This window comes from Euprymna scolopes, chromosome 18 (genome assembly GCF_053919585.1).
Source record: "Euprymna scolopes isolate OS-2025 chromosome 18, ASM5391958v1, whole genome shotgun sequence".
NCBI lineage: Eukaryota > Metazoa > Mollusca > Cephalopoda > Sepiida > Sepiolidae > Euprymna > Euprymna scolopes.
The window spans coordinates 96,761,173-96,780,412 of record NC_136499.1 but is presented as its reverse complement, the minus strand read 5'-3'; the positions used below and the strand labels follow the sequence as shown (position 1 = coordinate 96,780,412).

The window sequence follows — 19,240 nt, the reverse complement described above, 5'->3', positions numbered from 1 at the left end:
TATAATCCAGCTCCCCAAGCAGGGCCATTCTGGATTGGAAGAAAAAAATAACTTGGTCTAGAATTTCTCCTTCACCGAGAGCTCACATAATATACTAAGTGATGCATATAAGCAAATACTGCAATTTTTTTTATTTTTTTTTAACTAAGTTTTGCTGCAATGTCATTTGCCTTGATTGGGTTGAACCGGCTTTTTTGGTCTGTATTCCCAAATACTATCAAGGTTGTATGAGACTGCTAACCAATTGTGATTCCACCATCGATGCCAAGTCATTTTTGATGGTAGTTGTTCAGGGTTTCAGCTATCCAAGATTACATACTGAATTCTCTCTTCCACTGAGTGACAGGCTGCATGACTAAACTATCAAATGTTGTACCATGGATGATCGCGGATTTCAGTTTAGGGTGTTTGAAAAACAGCAGTTGGGGCATTGTTGATCCATTGGCAATATCTGAGCTGGGGAAATCATTGTCAAAAACTTTTTCCAATTAAGCCTTCTCATTGACAAGTTTGCAGCCATAGAGGATTGACCCCCTACCAGATTGGTACTCCTTTGATTTATATCCATGCAAAGTGCAGCTACTTGCAACCTGCCCAATGCAACCTGCACCTTGTTCCCAGTTGATCCACCAATATTAGCATAAGCTAGTACGGACACTCAACTGCCACTCTTGATAATCCTGAACAGCATGAAGAATATAGTTGAAGAATCGGATAGTTCATGTTTCTGTCAAATGTTGATCTTTGATTGATCATATGCTTGTACTTGTCTGTCACATCAATGGATGAAATTAAAGACTCTTTGCAAGAACATCTTCCTATTTACTATGGCAGAGTTTGTTAGTGGAGTTGCAGGCAGCTGTAAAATTGAAACCTGACACGGTAAGCGTACTGATAATTCCATTCCTCTAGGAAGAGAGGAAAAGAGGGCGTGCTGAAAATTCAATACCGTCCCTTCTCGGAAACCCATGCCCTGGGTTATGTGCATGAAGATGGCAAGTTTTCTGGATTTTCAGAATTGCAAATGTCTTTGCCACCATATGAGATTTCAGTTTTGTCTGGTGTGAATACCAATGCTATATAATATTCCTTGGATAGAATATCCTCCCTCGCCCCCATTTGTGGAAGGAGAGAATAGTTTCTTTTCACACTGCATTGAAGAATCCTATCCTCGCTGGGAACCTCATTATGCAGCCAACGTGGAACCTGCTTTACTACCTTTACTGTTGGCTTAGGTGTGTTAGTCAGCCTACTTTGTATTGGAGGTGGATGATTGAGCAGTGTCCTTTTCACTGCATAACGCTGTCAAATTAGTAATCTGTGTATTGTCCTAAGCATGAAGTATCTCAGATAGGTTTACTTGACTCTTTAACTTTTGATATTTGATTACTCGTGTCCCTGCTGCTGTCTCTTTGAAAGGATGTGTATTATGTTCCTCTTGAAAGGCTTGTAACCTGGATCAGTTGTTCTCACAATTTTTATTTTGACTTTCAGTTTATGACAATATTGAGGCACCTTGGTACTGGCTAGACCTTTGTCACCATCTCTTGGGCTGCTGAAGGCACTGGCGATTTTTGGCCTTTAGCTCATTTGCGTTGCAGCTGGATATGTTGTCTCCATCACAGCAAAGTTGCAGGGATTGCACTTGGGCGAGGTTGAAGGCTGCAGGGGAATTGGGTCATCACAATTCTAATAACTAGGTCTGTTGTCTGTTTGGTATGATGTGGAGTCTTGCTGCCATATGTATGGCCCGTCTTAGTCATGTGTTGATCTAAGATTTCTCTACCTCGCTCAGAACATGGTTATAGACATCAATGTCCAACTTGGGAGTTCTCTGAACAAATGGGGTGGCATGACACTATTCTGATATCAAATTGTTGATCATGTGGTTTCACCAGGGTTGATGTGTCAGATGGTAAAGTTCAACTCCTAGGATGCTGACTCCTTTGACTCCAACTCCTTGACTCCCATATGGAAACCTGTTCTGCAGATCCATATACCAGCCTCCCACACCTACTCTGCAAGCATTTTATAAATACTCATCTTTAGTTTAATATTCACTTGTATGATATACTCGCATGCACTCAACCAGCTTAAAAGAACAAGTTAAGATAACAAAGGGATAAAAAATTTACAATGAAATTTTATGCTATCAGTTCAGGGAAATACAATATTTAGGATAGGGAAATCTTTAGGCAAGGTATTCCAAGCCAAAAAACCCCCTCCTCAGAAGAGAGGAGTGAGTAAAGACATACAGAAGTTTTTTTTTGTTTTTTTTTCTGGATTAGAATGTAATTCCAGATCGATCTCTGGCTAATCCAATTGCCAAATTCCCTTGATTCAGGAACTGGATAATTTTCGGATTGTTATCTGATGTAATTCAGTGATCTCGCTCTAGGACAGTTTTCATTGATCCTTGTAACCTCATAACCATTGCAGTGATCCAATGGACCGAAATCTTGAAGTAGAAGCATTGCACTACAGTACAAAATCATGTATCTCCAAAAATAAAAGCCAAACCATACAAAAACTACTAAATTGTGCAACTGGTAAAACCAAACAGGAAAACCATATAAAAAAAAAAAATCAATTTATTGGACTCAAGGAGTCGGATAAAACATTCTGACTTAGACTCTTAGAAATCCGACTCAACAACCCTGGATGTCATCTTGTAGTTGAATCCTTAATTAATCTTTCGATTCGTTATCTTTATCATTTTTCATCTAGCACAGGTTTCAGGGAGAACTTTTTTTTTTTTTTTTTTTTTTTTTTTTTTTTTTTTTTTTACAAATATGAAGATTCAAAATAACCATAATTATTCTGCAAAAACAAATGGAATAAAATCTTTTATTGCAAAGGATTTTGAGGGTTGATGCTTCTGCAAACTCCTTTTCAATATTTACTTGTACACACTTCTGAGTAAAGCCATGAAGCCATTAATTTTCCTTTCTCTAAATTTAATCTAATTTTGTAAATTTCAAGTTTTTCACGTGGCATAACATGTCAATTAACTATCAGTTCTGAAAATCTTTTGGCTGTTCAATCTTTACAAAAAGCGATAACTAAACATAATATAGAATTAACTTATAACTTGGTGAGCTCAATATACCCCATGGATTGAATAAAATGTTTTATTTAAAATTCTGTACAGGTTATCTAGTTAGTCCCAATTATGTTCTAAAACCCGAAAAGATGCATCTGAAGGTCTGAGCTTGTATCAACGAAATTGTGAATATAACCCCCAAAATGAGGATAGTATACACAATACAGAAAGTTTTTATTTAAAAAAAAAAAAAAAAATTATTGATTTTTCTACTTATAAATAAAATGTGAATATCATTTGAAAAGAAAACCAATCCTTTTGAGATACTCATGAGCAAAAAAAAAAACAAAATGGGCCAAGAGTGAAAGAAATCGATTTTTCAATATTTTTCCATGAATTTTTAATTTTAACTGAATTTCTATTTTGCAGATTATTATAGTATATAATAAGTGGAAAAATTAATCCTAAACCTGGTAGGACCGCATCTTGGCGAGGATATAAAAAACAAATTGCAAGATTAAGGCAATTCAAAATGACTTAACAGCAGATTTTTGATATTTTAAAAGAAAAGATGAAAACATCTCTTTCTGTAGTGAAGTGAATTGGTCAAAGGTTTGAGTCGAATGCTTGGTAAAAGGAAAATCTGGATCTGGTCGTCCTAGAGCATTCACTTTGAAGGACGACTACAGGCTTAAATTGTTTTGAAGGATCGAAAAAACTTATGTTGACCATAGCAAAGAATTCCAAACTGGCTGGAAATTCTTTCTAGATATAAAATATCTAGACGAATGAAAATAGGATTTTCTTCTAAAAGGTGTGCAAAGAAGCCATTTTTATCTAAGAACATCAATGATAGAAAGATTTTTCTCGTATTATGGCAAGAAAAATAGACTGGTTCAGAAATGTTTTCTGGTCAGATGAATAAAGATTTTGTCTCGTTATTAATGCTCCTGAATGGTGCAATCGAAGAACTGGAGAAAGATTTTCACAAAGTTGCATAAAAACTAGTTAAACACTGGAATGGAGAGATATGGTATGGGGAACTTTTACTGCAGCAAGAGTTGGAACTTATTAAATGTGAGAAGTCAATCAATGCAAACGAATACATTCAAATATTAGAAACAGGACTGTTACCAAGTATCCAGAAGCTGGGAATATCTCAGAACATTATTTTTAAACAGGATAATGCCCCTGCACATGCTGCTAAAATCACAAAATGGTTTTCTGAAAATTCAATTAATGTGATATTTTGGCCAGGTCAAAGCCCAGATTTAGACCCAATCGAGAATATTTGGTCGATAATATCTTGTGCATTGGATGGAAGAACCTTTTCGAACAATGACAAACTGTGGGAAGCTGTGCAAAGTGAATGGAATAGCATCTCCTCTTCAGTGTTCCACTTTGGTAGAGAGCATGTCTAAAAGGATTGATCTTTTAAAGAAATCAAAAGGGAATGCAATTCCATCCTAAGCATTTATTAAAGTAAATGTCTTGTTCTGTGTTATTAGTCTCGTTTAAGTTTCCTTGTTCAGTTGTTCATTGTAGCTTTTAGTGCAATAAAATGTTTGACCCGTTTTTTTTTTCTTTCTCACGAGTGTGTGTGTGTGTCTGCGTGCGTGCACACTCTATTTTTATCAATCATGCTTCATACTTTTTTTCTTCATTGCAGGCTTTATTCATTCAGCCTATACATTTGGCATAGAAAGTCATATCAGCCAATCTAATATCAATGGAGCTTTAGTTCCACCTGGAGCTCTTTTGAATATTATTCAAAAAGGACTACAATATACAGAAGCTGAGATTAGCATTGGTGAAGTAAGTAACTTTTGTTTTTAGTGTGTATTTATTTTAATGTCTCGTGATCTCCATCAGTGTAATAAATACTTGTTGAGTATAGTAATCCACATGAACTCTCCAGGTCGTCGCAGCCTACACATCCATTTAAAAACTGTCGTTGATTATATTTAGTTGTCATGTAGGTATATAGGCAGAAAAATTAGGTCTGGTAAGTTGCTATTGTTTGACTAGTTTCAGTTAGTCGCCACTGTTCCTTATGGGGAATTGCTGACCAGATGCTGCTGGGATCTAAGTCGGTATTCCAGGATACGGAATTACCTCTATTCACTAATCTAGCATTTTGTCACTGAAAAAAAAATATACATTGTTTAAAAAAATCTTTAAAATGACTTGGTTAATAAGTCTATTTCAATAGCATCATATATGTAAAGTGATTTTTGAATTGTTCCAAGTCGAATTCATTTGAAATTTCAAAGCTGAAGAAAATCAAATGGAATTGAAAGGGATCCATCAAAATGATCAGTTTTTACTTCAGTATAAGCCAATTTACATAAATATAAATTGGCAGGATTTCAGTTGTTGCCATGCTTAAAATGAGTTTTACAGGTTTTCATTGTGGATCTTCAGCATGAACACTGGCCCTACGTTATCATTGTGTACCTTTTTATTTAAACTGAAACCTACTTTAACTATTCTGATTATATTCCAGAATATGTGGTTATTGAAGAGTTTAACATCTTTCCATTTTTATATCTGCTGTGAATACTGACTCTACATTGTCATCTTTGGATAGATGACAATATAGATCGATGATACATTTTTCCTAGCCAAAAGTCATGAAAGTGCATTTTATGTAGTTCGATGTTCAAAATAGCAGGACAAAATCTCGTTTTTACATACTTTCAGTGATCGGACAATTTTGCCTTTTAAAAAAAGGATATTTAACTGACTTTTTTTTTTTTTTTTTTTTTTTTTTTTTTTTTTTTTTTTTTTAAGCCATTTAATTTGTAACAAATACAATAAAAAGTTGAATCTTTAAAAAAAAAAACGTTAGCTGACTTTTACAACAAAGTTTTGAAAACTCTGGCAATTTTCAATAAACTTATTTGTTTAAAAGAATACTTAACTGATAAGCTATTTTTAAGTTCTTCAGTTCTTTGAAAAGAAATCGGTTCTTTTAAATAAATTTTTAATGTTAAATTTGTCTTAGAAAAAAAAAATTAATATCTTTCTTCATCAGTACTGCAATATTTATGCATAATTGTTTTTAACTTACTAATATTAATTGATAAATTACTGTTAATAGTAAATTTTAAAGTACATTAATTTCAATTCTATTTAATATTGGAAAAAAAATTATGTAACTAAGATGCATGTCAAAACAAATGATTATCAAATATCAGTTTGATCATTTTTTTTTTTTTTTTTTTTTTTTTTTTTTTAACCAAAAGGGAGATTTAGTAAAATCTTAACTATTGTATTTTGTACTTTATCATCCATACAAAACTTGGAGATTTTTCCATAATGGTATAGTACAAATTTTTCTATGGCATGTTTTAATCAATTTTTTCTCATTGAAACTAGTTTTCAATAATTTAACTAATTAGCAAAAATATTTTGGCAAACTTTATTCTGTTAAAAAGTAATTTTCAAGATAGAAAAATAATTTAAAGTATAAAAACTTTCTAAAGCATGTTTAAGAAAAGGTTTTCTATGTCAAAAAAATGTTTGCCTTTATAACATGCTAACTTATTAGTAACGTAATGTGAACCAAAAATGGTAAATAAGTTATCAAGTTTTAAATTGTCATTTTATTACAGAAATCTGCATATTTTATACTTAAATTTAGGGGTTAAAAAAAAATTCACTCTGTATACTTGAAAAGAACAAAGTTATTTTAAATGTAAATAACTTAGCTTTAAGATATCAGTTGGCAAGGGTTTGGATTGTAGTTTGTGTAATGTACATCTACAGTACCCCCATCTCCCCTACTTTTATTACCGTTTTTAAACAAAAATCAGTTGTACAAGTGTCATAAAAGAATTTTCTGAAACATTGTATTTAGCCATTTAAATGTTTGTTCATGTGTACACTTGATATTGTATCAATAAATGAAAATTAATGCCAACATGGAGTCCTGGGAAAGAATTGTCATGTGAATTTAAGGGAAGTTTTCAGTTCTACCCTCTTGTAGCACTTCTGTATGCTGCAAATTATCAAGCACACATGGATGGAATGGACCAAAAGTAATTGCTGGTTGACCATACAGATGCCTTTTGGAATTTTCTGCCTGTTCTAGTATTTGTTTATTTAAATACCTATAAAGGATAGAGGGAATCTTTTCTTTTTCTTTTTCTTTTTTTTCTTTTCTTTTTCTTTTTTTTTTTTTTTTTTCTTTTTCTTTTTTTTCTCTTTTTTTTTCTTTTTTTTTCTTTTTCTTTTTTTTTCTTTTCTTTTTCTTTTTTTTTCTTTTTTTTTTCTTTTTCTTTTTTTTCTTTTTCTTTCTTTTTCTTTTTTTTTTCTTTTTTTTTCTTTTTTTTTCTTTTTTTTTCTTTTTTTTTTCTTTTTCTTTTTTTTCTTTTTCTTTCTTTTTCTTTTTTTTTTCTTTTTTTTTCTTTTTTTTTTTCTTTTTTTTTCTTTTTCTTTTTTTTTCTTTTTTTTCTTTTTCTTTTTTTTTCTTTTTCTTTTTTTTCTTTTTTCTTTTTCTTTTTTCTTTTTCTTTTTTCTCTTTTCTTTTTCTCTTTTTTCTTTTCTTTTTTTCTTTTTCTTTTTTTCTTTTCTTTTTTTCTTTTCTTTTTTTCTTTTCTTTTTTTCTTTTCTTTTTTTCTTTTCTTTTTTTCTTTTCTTTTTTTCTTTTCTTTTTTTCTTTTCTTTTTTTTTTTTCTTTTTTTTAATCTCTTGTATTTGCCACATTCTGTCTATGCTTATGCACCTTAACAAGGTTACTTTATAAAAAGTTACTCCTGCTTGGAGGTTTATTCACAAATCTATAGATGAACAATAGTGCTTTGATTATTTTTCAAAATATAACTTGAAATATTTTTTAAACATGCCTGCTCAATTTTTGCTTATGAAATAAAATGCAATAACCTGGTCTAATTTTCTGTCTTATAAACTATTTGAAAAGCTATTCATAAATATAAATTTTAATGATTGGTGAGATTTTAATTGAATTTATTTGCAATCATTGATATGAAATTAGTTTTTCTTTTAACTAGTTCTCAGAAACTAATCACCTAGGATTAGTCAAGATTCTATTTTTGAAATTAAACTAAACTGGGTGAAACTAACTAAAACAGCTTTGCAAACAGGAAATTGTATAATTAGTCGGCATGGATACATTTGACAATCAAAACCTGAATTCTGTTTGGGTCAACATCTGTTTTCATCAAATAAGCGTTTTTTTTTTCTTTCTACTGCTGCTGAGAACAATATAAAAACTTGAAAATGAGTTTAGATAACTCGAATATGGAACACATTACAATTTGAAATGAACTGTTTAACTTATATTAAGAATGTTACCAGAAAAGTGCTGATAATTTCTCCAAGTAACCTTGTTAACTTGTTAAAAGAAATCCTAAATTATGAAAATGTCTGTTTTTCAAAGCTATTAAAGCTGATTTTAAGTTCTAGATCCTGGAAATCTATCATAATATCTATATCATTGACATAATTTTGATTGTAATAGAATTTCAGCTTTCATTCCTGATGAATTTTAGGACTTTTGTGAGATGTGACCTAAATTTAGCAAGTTTTTAAACTAAAATGTTGCTGTTTTAACAATATCTGAATAAAATCTTAAATTATTTTGGTACTTGTACAGTTTAATCAAGACATTAAAAAATGAGTATCGAAAAGTTTATATTGTACGTATCCGTTATGGAATGAAGTTCTCCAAAAATCCACTTAATTTCATCAAGTTTTTTTTTTTTCTCACCAAAAAAAAAAAAGTTACACCGAGCAAAAGGTTAGCTTTTTTAGGAAAAGCTAGCATTAAAGATGGGAAGGAGTTTTGGCACTTGAAACTGAATTATCTCCCCGTGGTGTGTTCAAAAAAATTCAAAGATGGCTACTTTTAATATACTGTCAGAAAAAAATTTTTCTGGTTAAAAAAAAAAAAAAATCAAATTAAGGAAGTTTTTTTTTCTCGTCCAAAACGGATACGTACAATATAACCTTTTTGATATTTTCACTTTAATGTCTTGATTAAACTGTACAAGTACCCTTTATTTTTATAAATTTAAAATTAAAATTTTTTTTTAGTGTTGTGTAACACTAAAAATGAAACCAAACAAAAAATAAGTTTTAAGTTTTTCATTTTTAGCAGTTTTTGTTTAAAGAAATTTAATATTTTGCACAAATCGATTTTACTATTTATACAGGATGACCCCCCCCCCCCCCCCCCAAAAAAAATGGCCCTCAATTCTAATTAGGCCCTGTTTCTTAGTGTTTTGTCCGAATGAAACTTTGGTCATAACTAGTTTATTCAAAACATAACATCAAAACACTAGGGTCTTTGGCCTTAAGTTATTGTAGGGAAACGTGCGACTTACCTAATTAGCACGTGTGCATAATTCAACGGGTTGGTCGTGGAATGAAATGAAGAAACAAAAATGGCTGCCTTATCTCTTTATATGCCTGCGGTGTGGCCACCTGATGTGCAAGTGGGATGCTCCTGGTTGGAGAGGGTTGATTTTTTTTTTTTTTTTTTTTTTTTTTTTTTTTTTTTTTTTTTTTTTTTTTTTTTTTTTTTTTTTGTTAGAGGGACGTTCATTTTTGAAGTTGGATTTTGAAGAAATAAGTTGAATTAGAAGTTTATTGGGAGTTGAGAGAAGGTGCGTTACGTATACAGAAGTTTGGACAAGTATTAACTTTACTCAGGAAATTATTGGTGTGACGGGTGGAAGAAATAACACTCAAGGTATTGAATTATAAGCTATTTCGGCTCTCGGTGTGCACTGACTCGAAAGGCAGAAAATGGACAGATTCGACTTTCGCTTGATACCGAGTTTGATCGTTCTACCACTGGACCGTCTGTCGTCGAATGGGTGGAAAAGGCTGAGATCTGTACACTGTGCAGAATTAAAGAACCAGCCACAGTCATTCCGTTGAGGTTATAGTTATCAAGAATAACTTCGTCAAAACATTTAATTAAATTTCTTATTGGTCCCCCCTGACAAAGGGAGATTAGACCTAGTAATTCACTCTAGTTTGTCATTTTCTCAACTACGCCTTGGAATCTTGAAATTTTGCACTAACAGTAGTCATGTTGAAAGTTAGACAATAGCTTTTGTATATTTTCCCCTTAAATGGATAAAATTTCCTCTGAACGAATTCTTTAAAAGAATTATTTAAAGATTAATTTTTTCAAGTCTTTGACAATTAATCTTAACAATGAAAATAATTACTTTCCAATTTTTGTACATTCATTTTTCAAGTTTGCTGCAGTTATGTTTAAGCTAGCTAATTCTAAAAATTTTACGCTGAAAAGGTAAAGTATTTTTTTGCAAAAGTATTTGTATCTGTCTCTGCAAATATATGCTATTCGATTAAGGCAGTGTCTAGGAGGATGTTTACAAACTAATCTACTTCTCCCAAAGAGGTAATGCTTACAAACTAATTCTTCCAAAGAGGTAATGCTTAGGTCTAGGGTATCATGATGTTGGAATTATTATACTAGCCTCTCCCTAAAATAGCAAAAGTACATTTGAAATACTAAACGGAAATAGCATCAAAATATAGTATTTTACAAGTGATCGTGTAGTTAACTTCTAGTCTATTACCTACCTGTGACATGAAAATTGCCTTTTTGAGTTAATCTCTCATGTAGTCTATTATCTCTGTAAAATATTTGCTTTTTTTATATTGCAAGACAAAGTGGTTTATTTTTCAGAATTTAACTATCAATAAATTTAAGCTACATTTAACTTAAACTTTATAATAAATTATAAAGAAAATAACAAAGTTCAATATTTTTTTATATATATATATATATATAAAATGAACTTGTGAATTTTTCTATTAGTAAAAAGAAAATCCATAAATGATTTTTCAAAAAATGAGTAATTTGGAATTTCTCAAACGTTTCTTTGTCTAGTTTTGCCATATTTTATTAGTCTTTACACAAGACATCATTGTACATATTCTACTTTTGGTGACTTGCATAATTGTTTCAACAAATTTATAATGAAGGAACAAGCTCTTATGGGAATTCTGCTAAAATGGTAATTGAAACCTTAAGTACTCGTTAGAAAGACTTGTCCAGGAAGTTCTGGAAATTACTCTTAAGACAAGTCTTTTGAAAAAAAAAAAATATGCAGCATTTTTTTGTGAAGTGGTATCTACCAATGTTACTGCTGTGAACTCTTCCAGAATATAAAATTAATTATCCAAATTGTTGGTTCACTGATATGCACACTTTTTATATTTCCAATTTTAAATGTTAATCTAAGTTAAACAAATTCGTACTCAAATGTTTGCCATTTTTTTCTTCAGGCCAACTCTAGAGCTTTTGTTTTCATTTTTAGTTTATTTCTTCCTGTTTGACTTTGTTCCCCTCTCTCTTTCTAAAATTATAAATTTTACTATCTTCCTACAATTCATGGGTAGACATTTGTTTCATTGTTTTTTTTTTTTTGTTTTTTAACTGGGAGGGAAGAAAAAAAATTTAAGTTTACAGATTAATTCTTTGCTAAATCATCCCTTTGAACACTTAAGATTCTACTTAAAAAAAAAAAAAAAAAGTTAAAACTGTTTCAAATCCTTTCTTAAGCCTCATATTGATGAATGCCCCATATCTTTTTATACACCTGCTCATATTCAGATACAATATCATTCATGTAAAAAAAAATAAAATAAATAAATAAAAGGGTAAATGACTGAACAGCAAATAACTTAGTCAGGATAAAGAAAACAAAGAATTGTATAAAGAGAAAAAATTTAATTTTGTTTACCTCTAAATTTTATCAAAATAATTACTAAAATAAGTTGAACTGAAACAAATGTAGTAATACTAGCATGGGCGCCCGGCATTGCCCGGGTGTTTGGATGTGTATGTTGAGCAAAAAAAAAGTCGTAGTAGGAAGGCAGGCTCGAAAAAAGAGCGGGGTAAAACCTAACGTTTATGCTGTTAGGACCACAGCCAAACCGGAAGCTTGATTATTTTTAAAATTAAGGCTAGACAATCTAAAGGAGAGGATAACTTTCCTAAAATATCAGTGAAACAAGTGACCCCCCATCCCCCCCCACATAGAAAATTGCCTAGTTGAAAGGGAAGATATTAATGTTTTTAGCCAATTTTTCGATATTTGTCATGAAAGATCGAACTTTAAAACGATACTGATCTTGGTAAAATCTGTCACCTCTATTGAAAGTTTAAGGCAGACATGCAAACATACACACATTTATATATTGGTAACTAAAGATTTTCGACCCAAACTAATGAAAAAGCTTGCCCTATCTCTGAATACCCTTTATGTAAAATTTCAAATATTTAGACCAGAAATTCTGAGTAATTTGAAGACTGCAGAGGTCAAATTTTTTTTAACTTTGACCCCTATTATGACCCCTTAAAATTTATTGTTTTGGGCTCAAATCAAGTTAAGTTAGATCCATGTCCAAGGAACCTATATCTAAATTTTCAAGTGCGTAGACCCAAAATTGTCAGTTTGGTAATTCTCAAAGGTCAAATCGTTGAACTTTGACCCCTTAATTGCCAAATTTCTGGCCAAAAACCGATAATCTCTATTTTCATTAATCTCAGTAACCTGTATATCAAATTTCGAGTTTGTAGACTAAAAATTGAGTTATTGCGTAGGGAAATATACATACAGATACAGACACGTTCACTTATATATATATATATATATATAGATTTGCCGATTTTTGCACACTAAACTGGCTGGCTTGTAATGCCTAAAATGTTAACTTTAATGTCAATTTTACTTAAAACCTGCACTGGTAAAGGTCTCAAAACCATTACCTATTAATTTAATGTTTGTTGCAAAGCATAACATGTAATTTTGTGTTGCTTTCACTGATAATGCCAATGTTTGAAAATATTGATTTCATCAAAGTCGAAAAGAAACCAATTGATTAGAACATTGGCATGTAAATCAAAGTATTTGCTCTTGTGCTAATCTTGAGCATAATCTGATTTGACATATACAAACTGTAACATCAGCAGCAGTATATAAAATTAACTAGCAATTCTACCGAGCATCAGTCAAGATCCCAAATTTCTTAGATTACAAAAAAGGCAAAGTAAAACAAGTAGTTTTGGGTAAAAAATACTTATGCGTAAGTGACATTAAAATTTTCTAGGCAGAAATAAAATTTTGAATGAAATTACTTTAAAGTCTTTAAACAGTTTCATTTTTAAGTTCTTTCCCACCGATCACATTTTGGATGTTATTTGTGTGTTCTGTATTTGCAACAAGTGTAGAGATTTTGGTGATTAGCAAATGACAATTACTGGCGGATGTCAGGAAATGTCTGTTAACGAAGCCAGATATGATATGAAATCAATTAGAATTTACATCTTTTTATTAACATGGACCAATAACTACCATAATTGGTTGAATAATCAGAACAAATATTGATTTTTGTAGGATGAAAATTGAGATTGACACTGACTCTTATGGGTTTCTTTGCGTTTGAGTGAAAAATTTTTACAATGTTTTCTTTTTAAAATTCGATTCTTTTGTCTGTTTTAGTAACAATATTTCAAATTTATCATTGACAAAAAAAAACAAACTTGACTACATCCCTTGGAGTGTGTAAGCATTAAAGAATGTCATTAATAGAATCTTTTGATATTAAGATCACTTTAGTTTAAGTTGTTAATTAATCATTTGAAAATGTGAAAAATATAAAAAATATTAATAGGTTAAGTTTGCTTGAAGCATTCTTTAGTGTGTATATAAAAGTAATTTATAGTAGCATTAAAAGCTGTTTTTTTATTTTTTAGATAATTATTTTATTGACTTACATGAAGAGCTATGTAAAGATGCTTAAAACCGTTTGAATTATGCAAATACCATCAGTAGTTCAAATGTTATGAGAATTTTAAGTGTCAAAATTTAGGTTTTTCTGTGGACATTTTTCTTTATAAAAAGTGGGCTAAATTATGGACCTCCGCATTTCAAGAAATTCAGTAATTTCGCCACCATTTATTTATTTTTCAAGTTATTCTTGTGAAACTTCGTACTCTTACGTAAAATTGCGTGCTCTTTCTGATTATGCAGTCAAATCTATCTTTTTACCATAAGCCATGAATTATAAATTCAAATGTACAAATTTCAATTTATTTTAATCTGGTACATGGTATCATACAGTGGGTTTCTATTTATGAACAAAACTAAGTATTATAGTGGTATTTAAATATAGCTTTATTGAGAAGAGGCATTTTCTTGCCTCCTCACCAAATCTTGGGTGTAGCTATTGAATGCCTAAAGAGCATTCATGGCCAGTATAAAAAAATTGAGTTGATATGAATTAATCTCTGAAATAAATCGAAACTTTTTCATATAGATTTTGGATTTCTGTAAAAGATGAAAATTCCCATAGTCGATCACAACTTGTACCAGTCCAATTTTCAATTTTGTAAATCTTCTATATCTGGCCCAAAATATTTTCTGAGATGAAACTATAAATCGTACTCTACATGAATCCTCGATGTAGCTTTCACAGTATCAGGATACCAGAAATCCTGATAAGCAACAACTATATATATTCACCAGTTGATGGTAATTTTTGTCATTTCTATTGTTTTACTGAAAAATCAAATTATGTAAACAAAGAAATAAAATGGTAATTTTTTACCTTGTTTCCACCTTAACATTTAAAATGATTACTTCTATAGGTTTTAGGGTATGCTGAAAACGAATATCGCATTTTACTTTTCTGTAAATAAGTAGTTTTCCGGATATTAAACAATGTCATTTATGTTATCGCTGGTGGCCATCTTGGTATGCCACAAGTGCAACCCCAAAACTATGCACAAATGCACATACCAAGATGGCCACCAGCAATAACGTAAATGACATTGCTTAATATCTAGAAAGCTACTTATGGAAAATTTAAATGCTGTATTCGTTTTCAGCATACCCGGAAACCTTAAAAGATAGTTATTTTAAAGAAAAATGTTAAGGTGGAAACAAGGTAAAAATTTACAAAATGCGTCAATGAAATTCTTTATCGAACCACCTTTAGATATCTTCAGTTAAAAAACGTGTTTTAGATTCGAAAAAATGGTCTTGACAATGAGTTAAAAATAAATTAAAGTTTCAGAATTTTTATTTAATTGTTAGATGAAAGTACAGAATAGTTAACAAAAAAGTCTTCCTTCCCCATATTAAGAATGGGTTTTTAAATAAAATTATTTCAGCATGTTAGCATAAGTGCACAAGTACCTTTCTTTTTCTTTCTTTCCTCCTCCACTAAGGTACAAGTTAAACGTATGCACTTAGTACATTTTGTTGTTTTTTAACGCTTTTAGTACATGTGTACTAAAAACGTTAAAAACATAGTATTGTTTGGAAATCAAATTTGAAAATAATTTTTTTAAATTGACAAACTCAGAATAAAAAATGACTAGTCGAATAAGAATACTTTAGTCAGCTCAGTATTATAGTATTAGCAAGCCATTTTGAATTTTAATTTCTATAAAAGATAACATTTTAAAGAAATTTCGCACAATTATAATTATCAAATATTTACATATACATGAAAATAATTCTGAAACTATTATCTATATGAAAATGGATGATGTATGCTGATTTATCTTATCAATTTGGAAATATTCTTTGTCAATTTTGCTCAGTCGTAACTTTGCTTCCTGTGCTGGTAAAAATCAAAGACTGGTAGAGATGAACTTTGTTTATATAGCCTGTAAAATTTCAACCATATCCAATCAAATTTAACCCTACGCATGTGTATCCAAACGTAACATATGTAATGTAAACCTTGAAAAAAGTTTCCTTTTCTTTTTTTTTGTAAATTTAGTTTTTTTTTTTTTTTTTTTCACTTGGAGCATAAAAATATTGAACGCATAAAAGAAAAATAACATTGGAATGCTTATTTTATTCTCTTTTCATCAATGTAATTTTAAAAATTGACCAAATAAAAATACGACTTGTTGAAGCACATTAGGTATGTAGTATTGCCAATGTCCATTTTCAAGATTTATTTCAAAACGGGAATTTTAAGTTGGCATGATTTTTATTTTATTTATAGGATAAACTTTTTTTTTTTTAAATCTAATTCTGTCTTAGACATTTAAATGCAACATTAGATCAAAGTTTTCATATTGTTCCTATTTACTTGCCTTACAACAACAGCAGTTGAACACAAGATCAGTTTTTGACATGAAAAAATCCAGCTCTCCAAAATGAGCACTCTGAATTGAAAATTATCTGTTTAGAAAAACTTCACTGAGCAAGGATAGAATAGGTTAAGTGAAGCAGAACGGATACTACACTTTTCCCAGCCAAAAGGCAGTTTTAAGGATATTAATATTTATTCAACGGAAAGTAGAAAACCAAGATAGATGCCAAACATTCCCATACTACTCGTGATGTTTCATTTAGCTGCATTACATTTTAAATAGGGGAGTAGGGGGGGGGTCTCTTATAAGATGGTCAATGATTCAGCAGCATAGTAATATGGCACTAAGATTAGAGATGGGATTTATTTTTCTATAAAGCTACAGCTTTTCCAATTTTTTAATTGGATTTCAAGTTTTGAATTTATTTGAAAACAAAAATATGTCAAACCTTTTTTAATCCCACCATGAGAACTGCATATATATGCATAGATACATGCAATGTATAGTCTGCCTTATTTTAAAAGAAAAGTAACATAAAAAAAATCTAAACTGAAAATAGTGACCTAATTTGAAATCTAGAAATAAAAAAAAAAATGCCAGAAAAGAATTTTACATTTATAAAGAGAAAAGGTTAGATTTTTACATTTAAAATAAAATGGGATATCACCAGTTAAAATTGAGCAATATTTGCTTTTGTAATTTACAAAATTAGTCTGCTTTGTAATTGTTAAAATTTAATAGACAATTCTGCTTAAGTTTAAATTTTTTTTTTTTTTTTTTACGAGAATTAGAATTTCAAAATCTAAGGAATTGAATAAATTTTTTTCTAATTACAAATCCAATCCTTGTTAACATTTAATAAGAATGTAAACAATTAAAAACAAACTAGAATATGTAATGATTGAATACATTTATGGTAACTGTTCTTGTCTTGTGTGTGGAAATTTAAATGGAAAAAAACTGAAACTAAGTCTGGTGCTACCAGATCAGGTTGCCTGGCAATAGTTTTGTCCTAAAATGTATCAATTTTTTTTTTTTTTTTTTTTTTTTTTTTTTTTTGCAACATGTTCTGCAAAGCCAAAAACATTTGTCTCTACAAAACCGAACTAAACCCCATAAATACTCCTCAAAAATATAAAGAACTTAAGTATGAATAGAAACTTTAGTATTATTAAAGTGACTGGATTTGGCATTAAATAATCTAAAAAGGGTTAATATGCTATAAAACAAAACTTCAACTCAAACAAGTACAGTATCTATGATGTACAATTTTAATGAAATCATGTCATACAAGTGTGTGGGGAAGGAGAGCATCAGGTGTAGTTTCCATGAATTTTGGGACGTATGTGGGTTTTAAATGATTCAGCATTTTCATTGCCTGTTTTTCATGCTTCAACAATTGTAACTATGAAAAAAATTTTTAAAGAAAGCGGTTCTGTTTTCTGATTTCATAAGCATTTCCACGTGTTGGACACCTGATCAAAAGCTGTTTGGAGTTATCGGTGAGATTTTTTGCATGGTTAAATATAAACAACTTTAAGCATGAATAGAAACCTTTACTAAAATGATTACTATTTGAAACTGAAACTTGGTAAAGCCCTCTCATAGATGACACCCAAAATATAAAAACAAATTCACTGGCGTAATTTTTTTTTTTTTTTTTTTTTTTTTATATACTTGCCTCTCCACAAGGGCAGTTAGACATGTTGGTTTTTAATGTGGCGGGGAAAACCAGCTCCCCAAAAAGGGGCACTCTGTTCAGCAACAAAAATAAATGTATCTGTCATGAAGGATTTCTCCATTAACTGAGATCAAGTGTAGTGCAGCATCTGAACAGATACTATACTTTGATCCTGGCCTGAAGGCCAAGCAATATGTATTCAGCATTAGTTGAAAGCGAATTATGAAATGGTAGAAGCTAAGTGAAGATAATTGAAGTATTCAGACATTGTATTAACACCACTCAAGGAGTGGATATAAACTAGTATTCATAAAATTTAAAATGTTAACCCCCCCCTCCCTCCCTCAATAATTTACACTAAAATTTTATTGAATTTGCTGTATTCCAAGTTGGCATCAATGCTTTTTGGCGAGGTAATTAAGATTTAATGTTTTTAAATTCAAATTTCATATTTGACTGTTTTGATTTGTACACGTTTTAAATTGATTTCTTTTTCAGGATGGCACCGAACGAGTAATTGAGTCTCTTCCCCTCATCGATGCAGTTATGCCAGATGTGGTGGAGTCTCGAAAACAGGCTGCGGCCAAAGCGCACCAGATCAAAACCGAAAATGCAAATACAAACGGTGAAGATGCTTCACATTCATTAGGTAAGTAATAACAAACCTAAATTTAATATTGACCCCCCCCCCCCTTTTCTGGTGTGGGGATGGCTTCATAAATGTAACAAATGTTTCAATCTTGTACAATGCTTAAACACTAACGTGGTGGTTATGGATATCGCGTACATCTTTTATATATAGTGTCAATTGGATATGTTTTTGTGATGGATTTAGAATTTTCATTTTATAAAAATATCTTTATAAATATAGAAACCTAGACTATCCGTGACCCGTTGGGTCAGTATGTTATATTAGCTATGGAATTCATGTATGAGCGTGACACTTGTGACGTAAAGAAAATAGTTTTTTGATATAACAAACATTTCTATGAAAGTATATTAAAATGAAAAAAGAATATAGATTTCTAAGTCGTTCTGTTTATAATTTATTTTTGAAAAAAAAAAAATTTTACAGTTACTGGATTATAAGTGGTTGGCCATACTTATAGGTAAATGTGCACTGAACAGATACCATAATACTTAGTTAAATTCAAATTTTGATATCTGGGGTTTTTTTTTTTTTTTTTTTTTTTTTTTTTTTTTTTTTTTACATCGTTCATTTCTTTACGTTATTTTTAAACCCCACTCTTCCCATGTTAAATAATAATTTCGAAACAACGTTAATATTTCAATGCGCAGGTCATGCATGCATGCGCAACCGGATGTCGTAAACCGGAAAGTGGGTTACATACCTCATTACAAGGTCATTTGAGTTTTATAATTATATAGATTA

At 30.6% G+C, this 19,240-nt stretch overlaps 1 protein-coding gene across 1 annotated transcript in view; it reads left to right on the top strand.

Annotated features, from left to right (window-relative positions):
- The window catches only part of LOC145297698 (F-box-like/WD repeat-containing protein TBL1XR1), a 98,416-nt gene that overhangs the window by 46,202 nt on the left and 32,974 nt on the right, over positions 1-19,240 (top strand). Inside the window, exons 4-5 of the mRNA XM_080143897.1 lie at positions 4,713-4,858; positions 18,346-18,496. Of these exons, the coding sequence (XP_080000023.1) occupies positions 4,713-4,858; positions 18,346-18,496 (297 nt within the window). The remainder of the gene's footprint in view (positions 1-4,712; positions 4,859-18,345; positions 18,497-19,240) is intronic.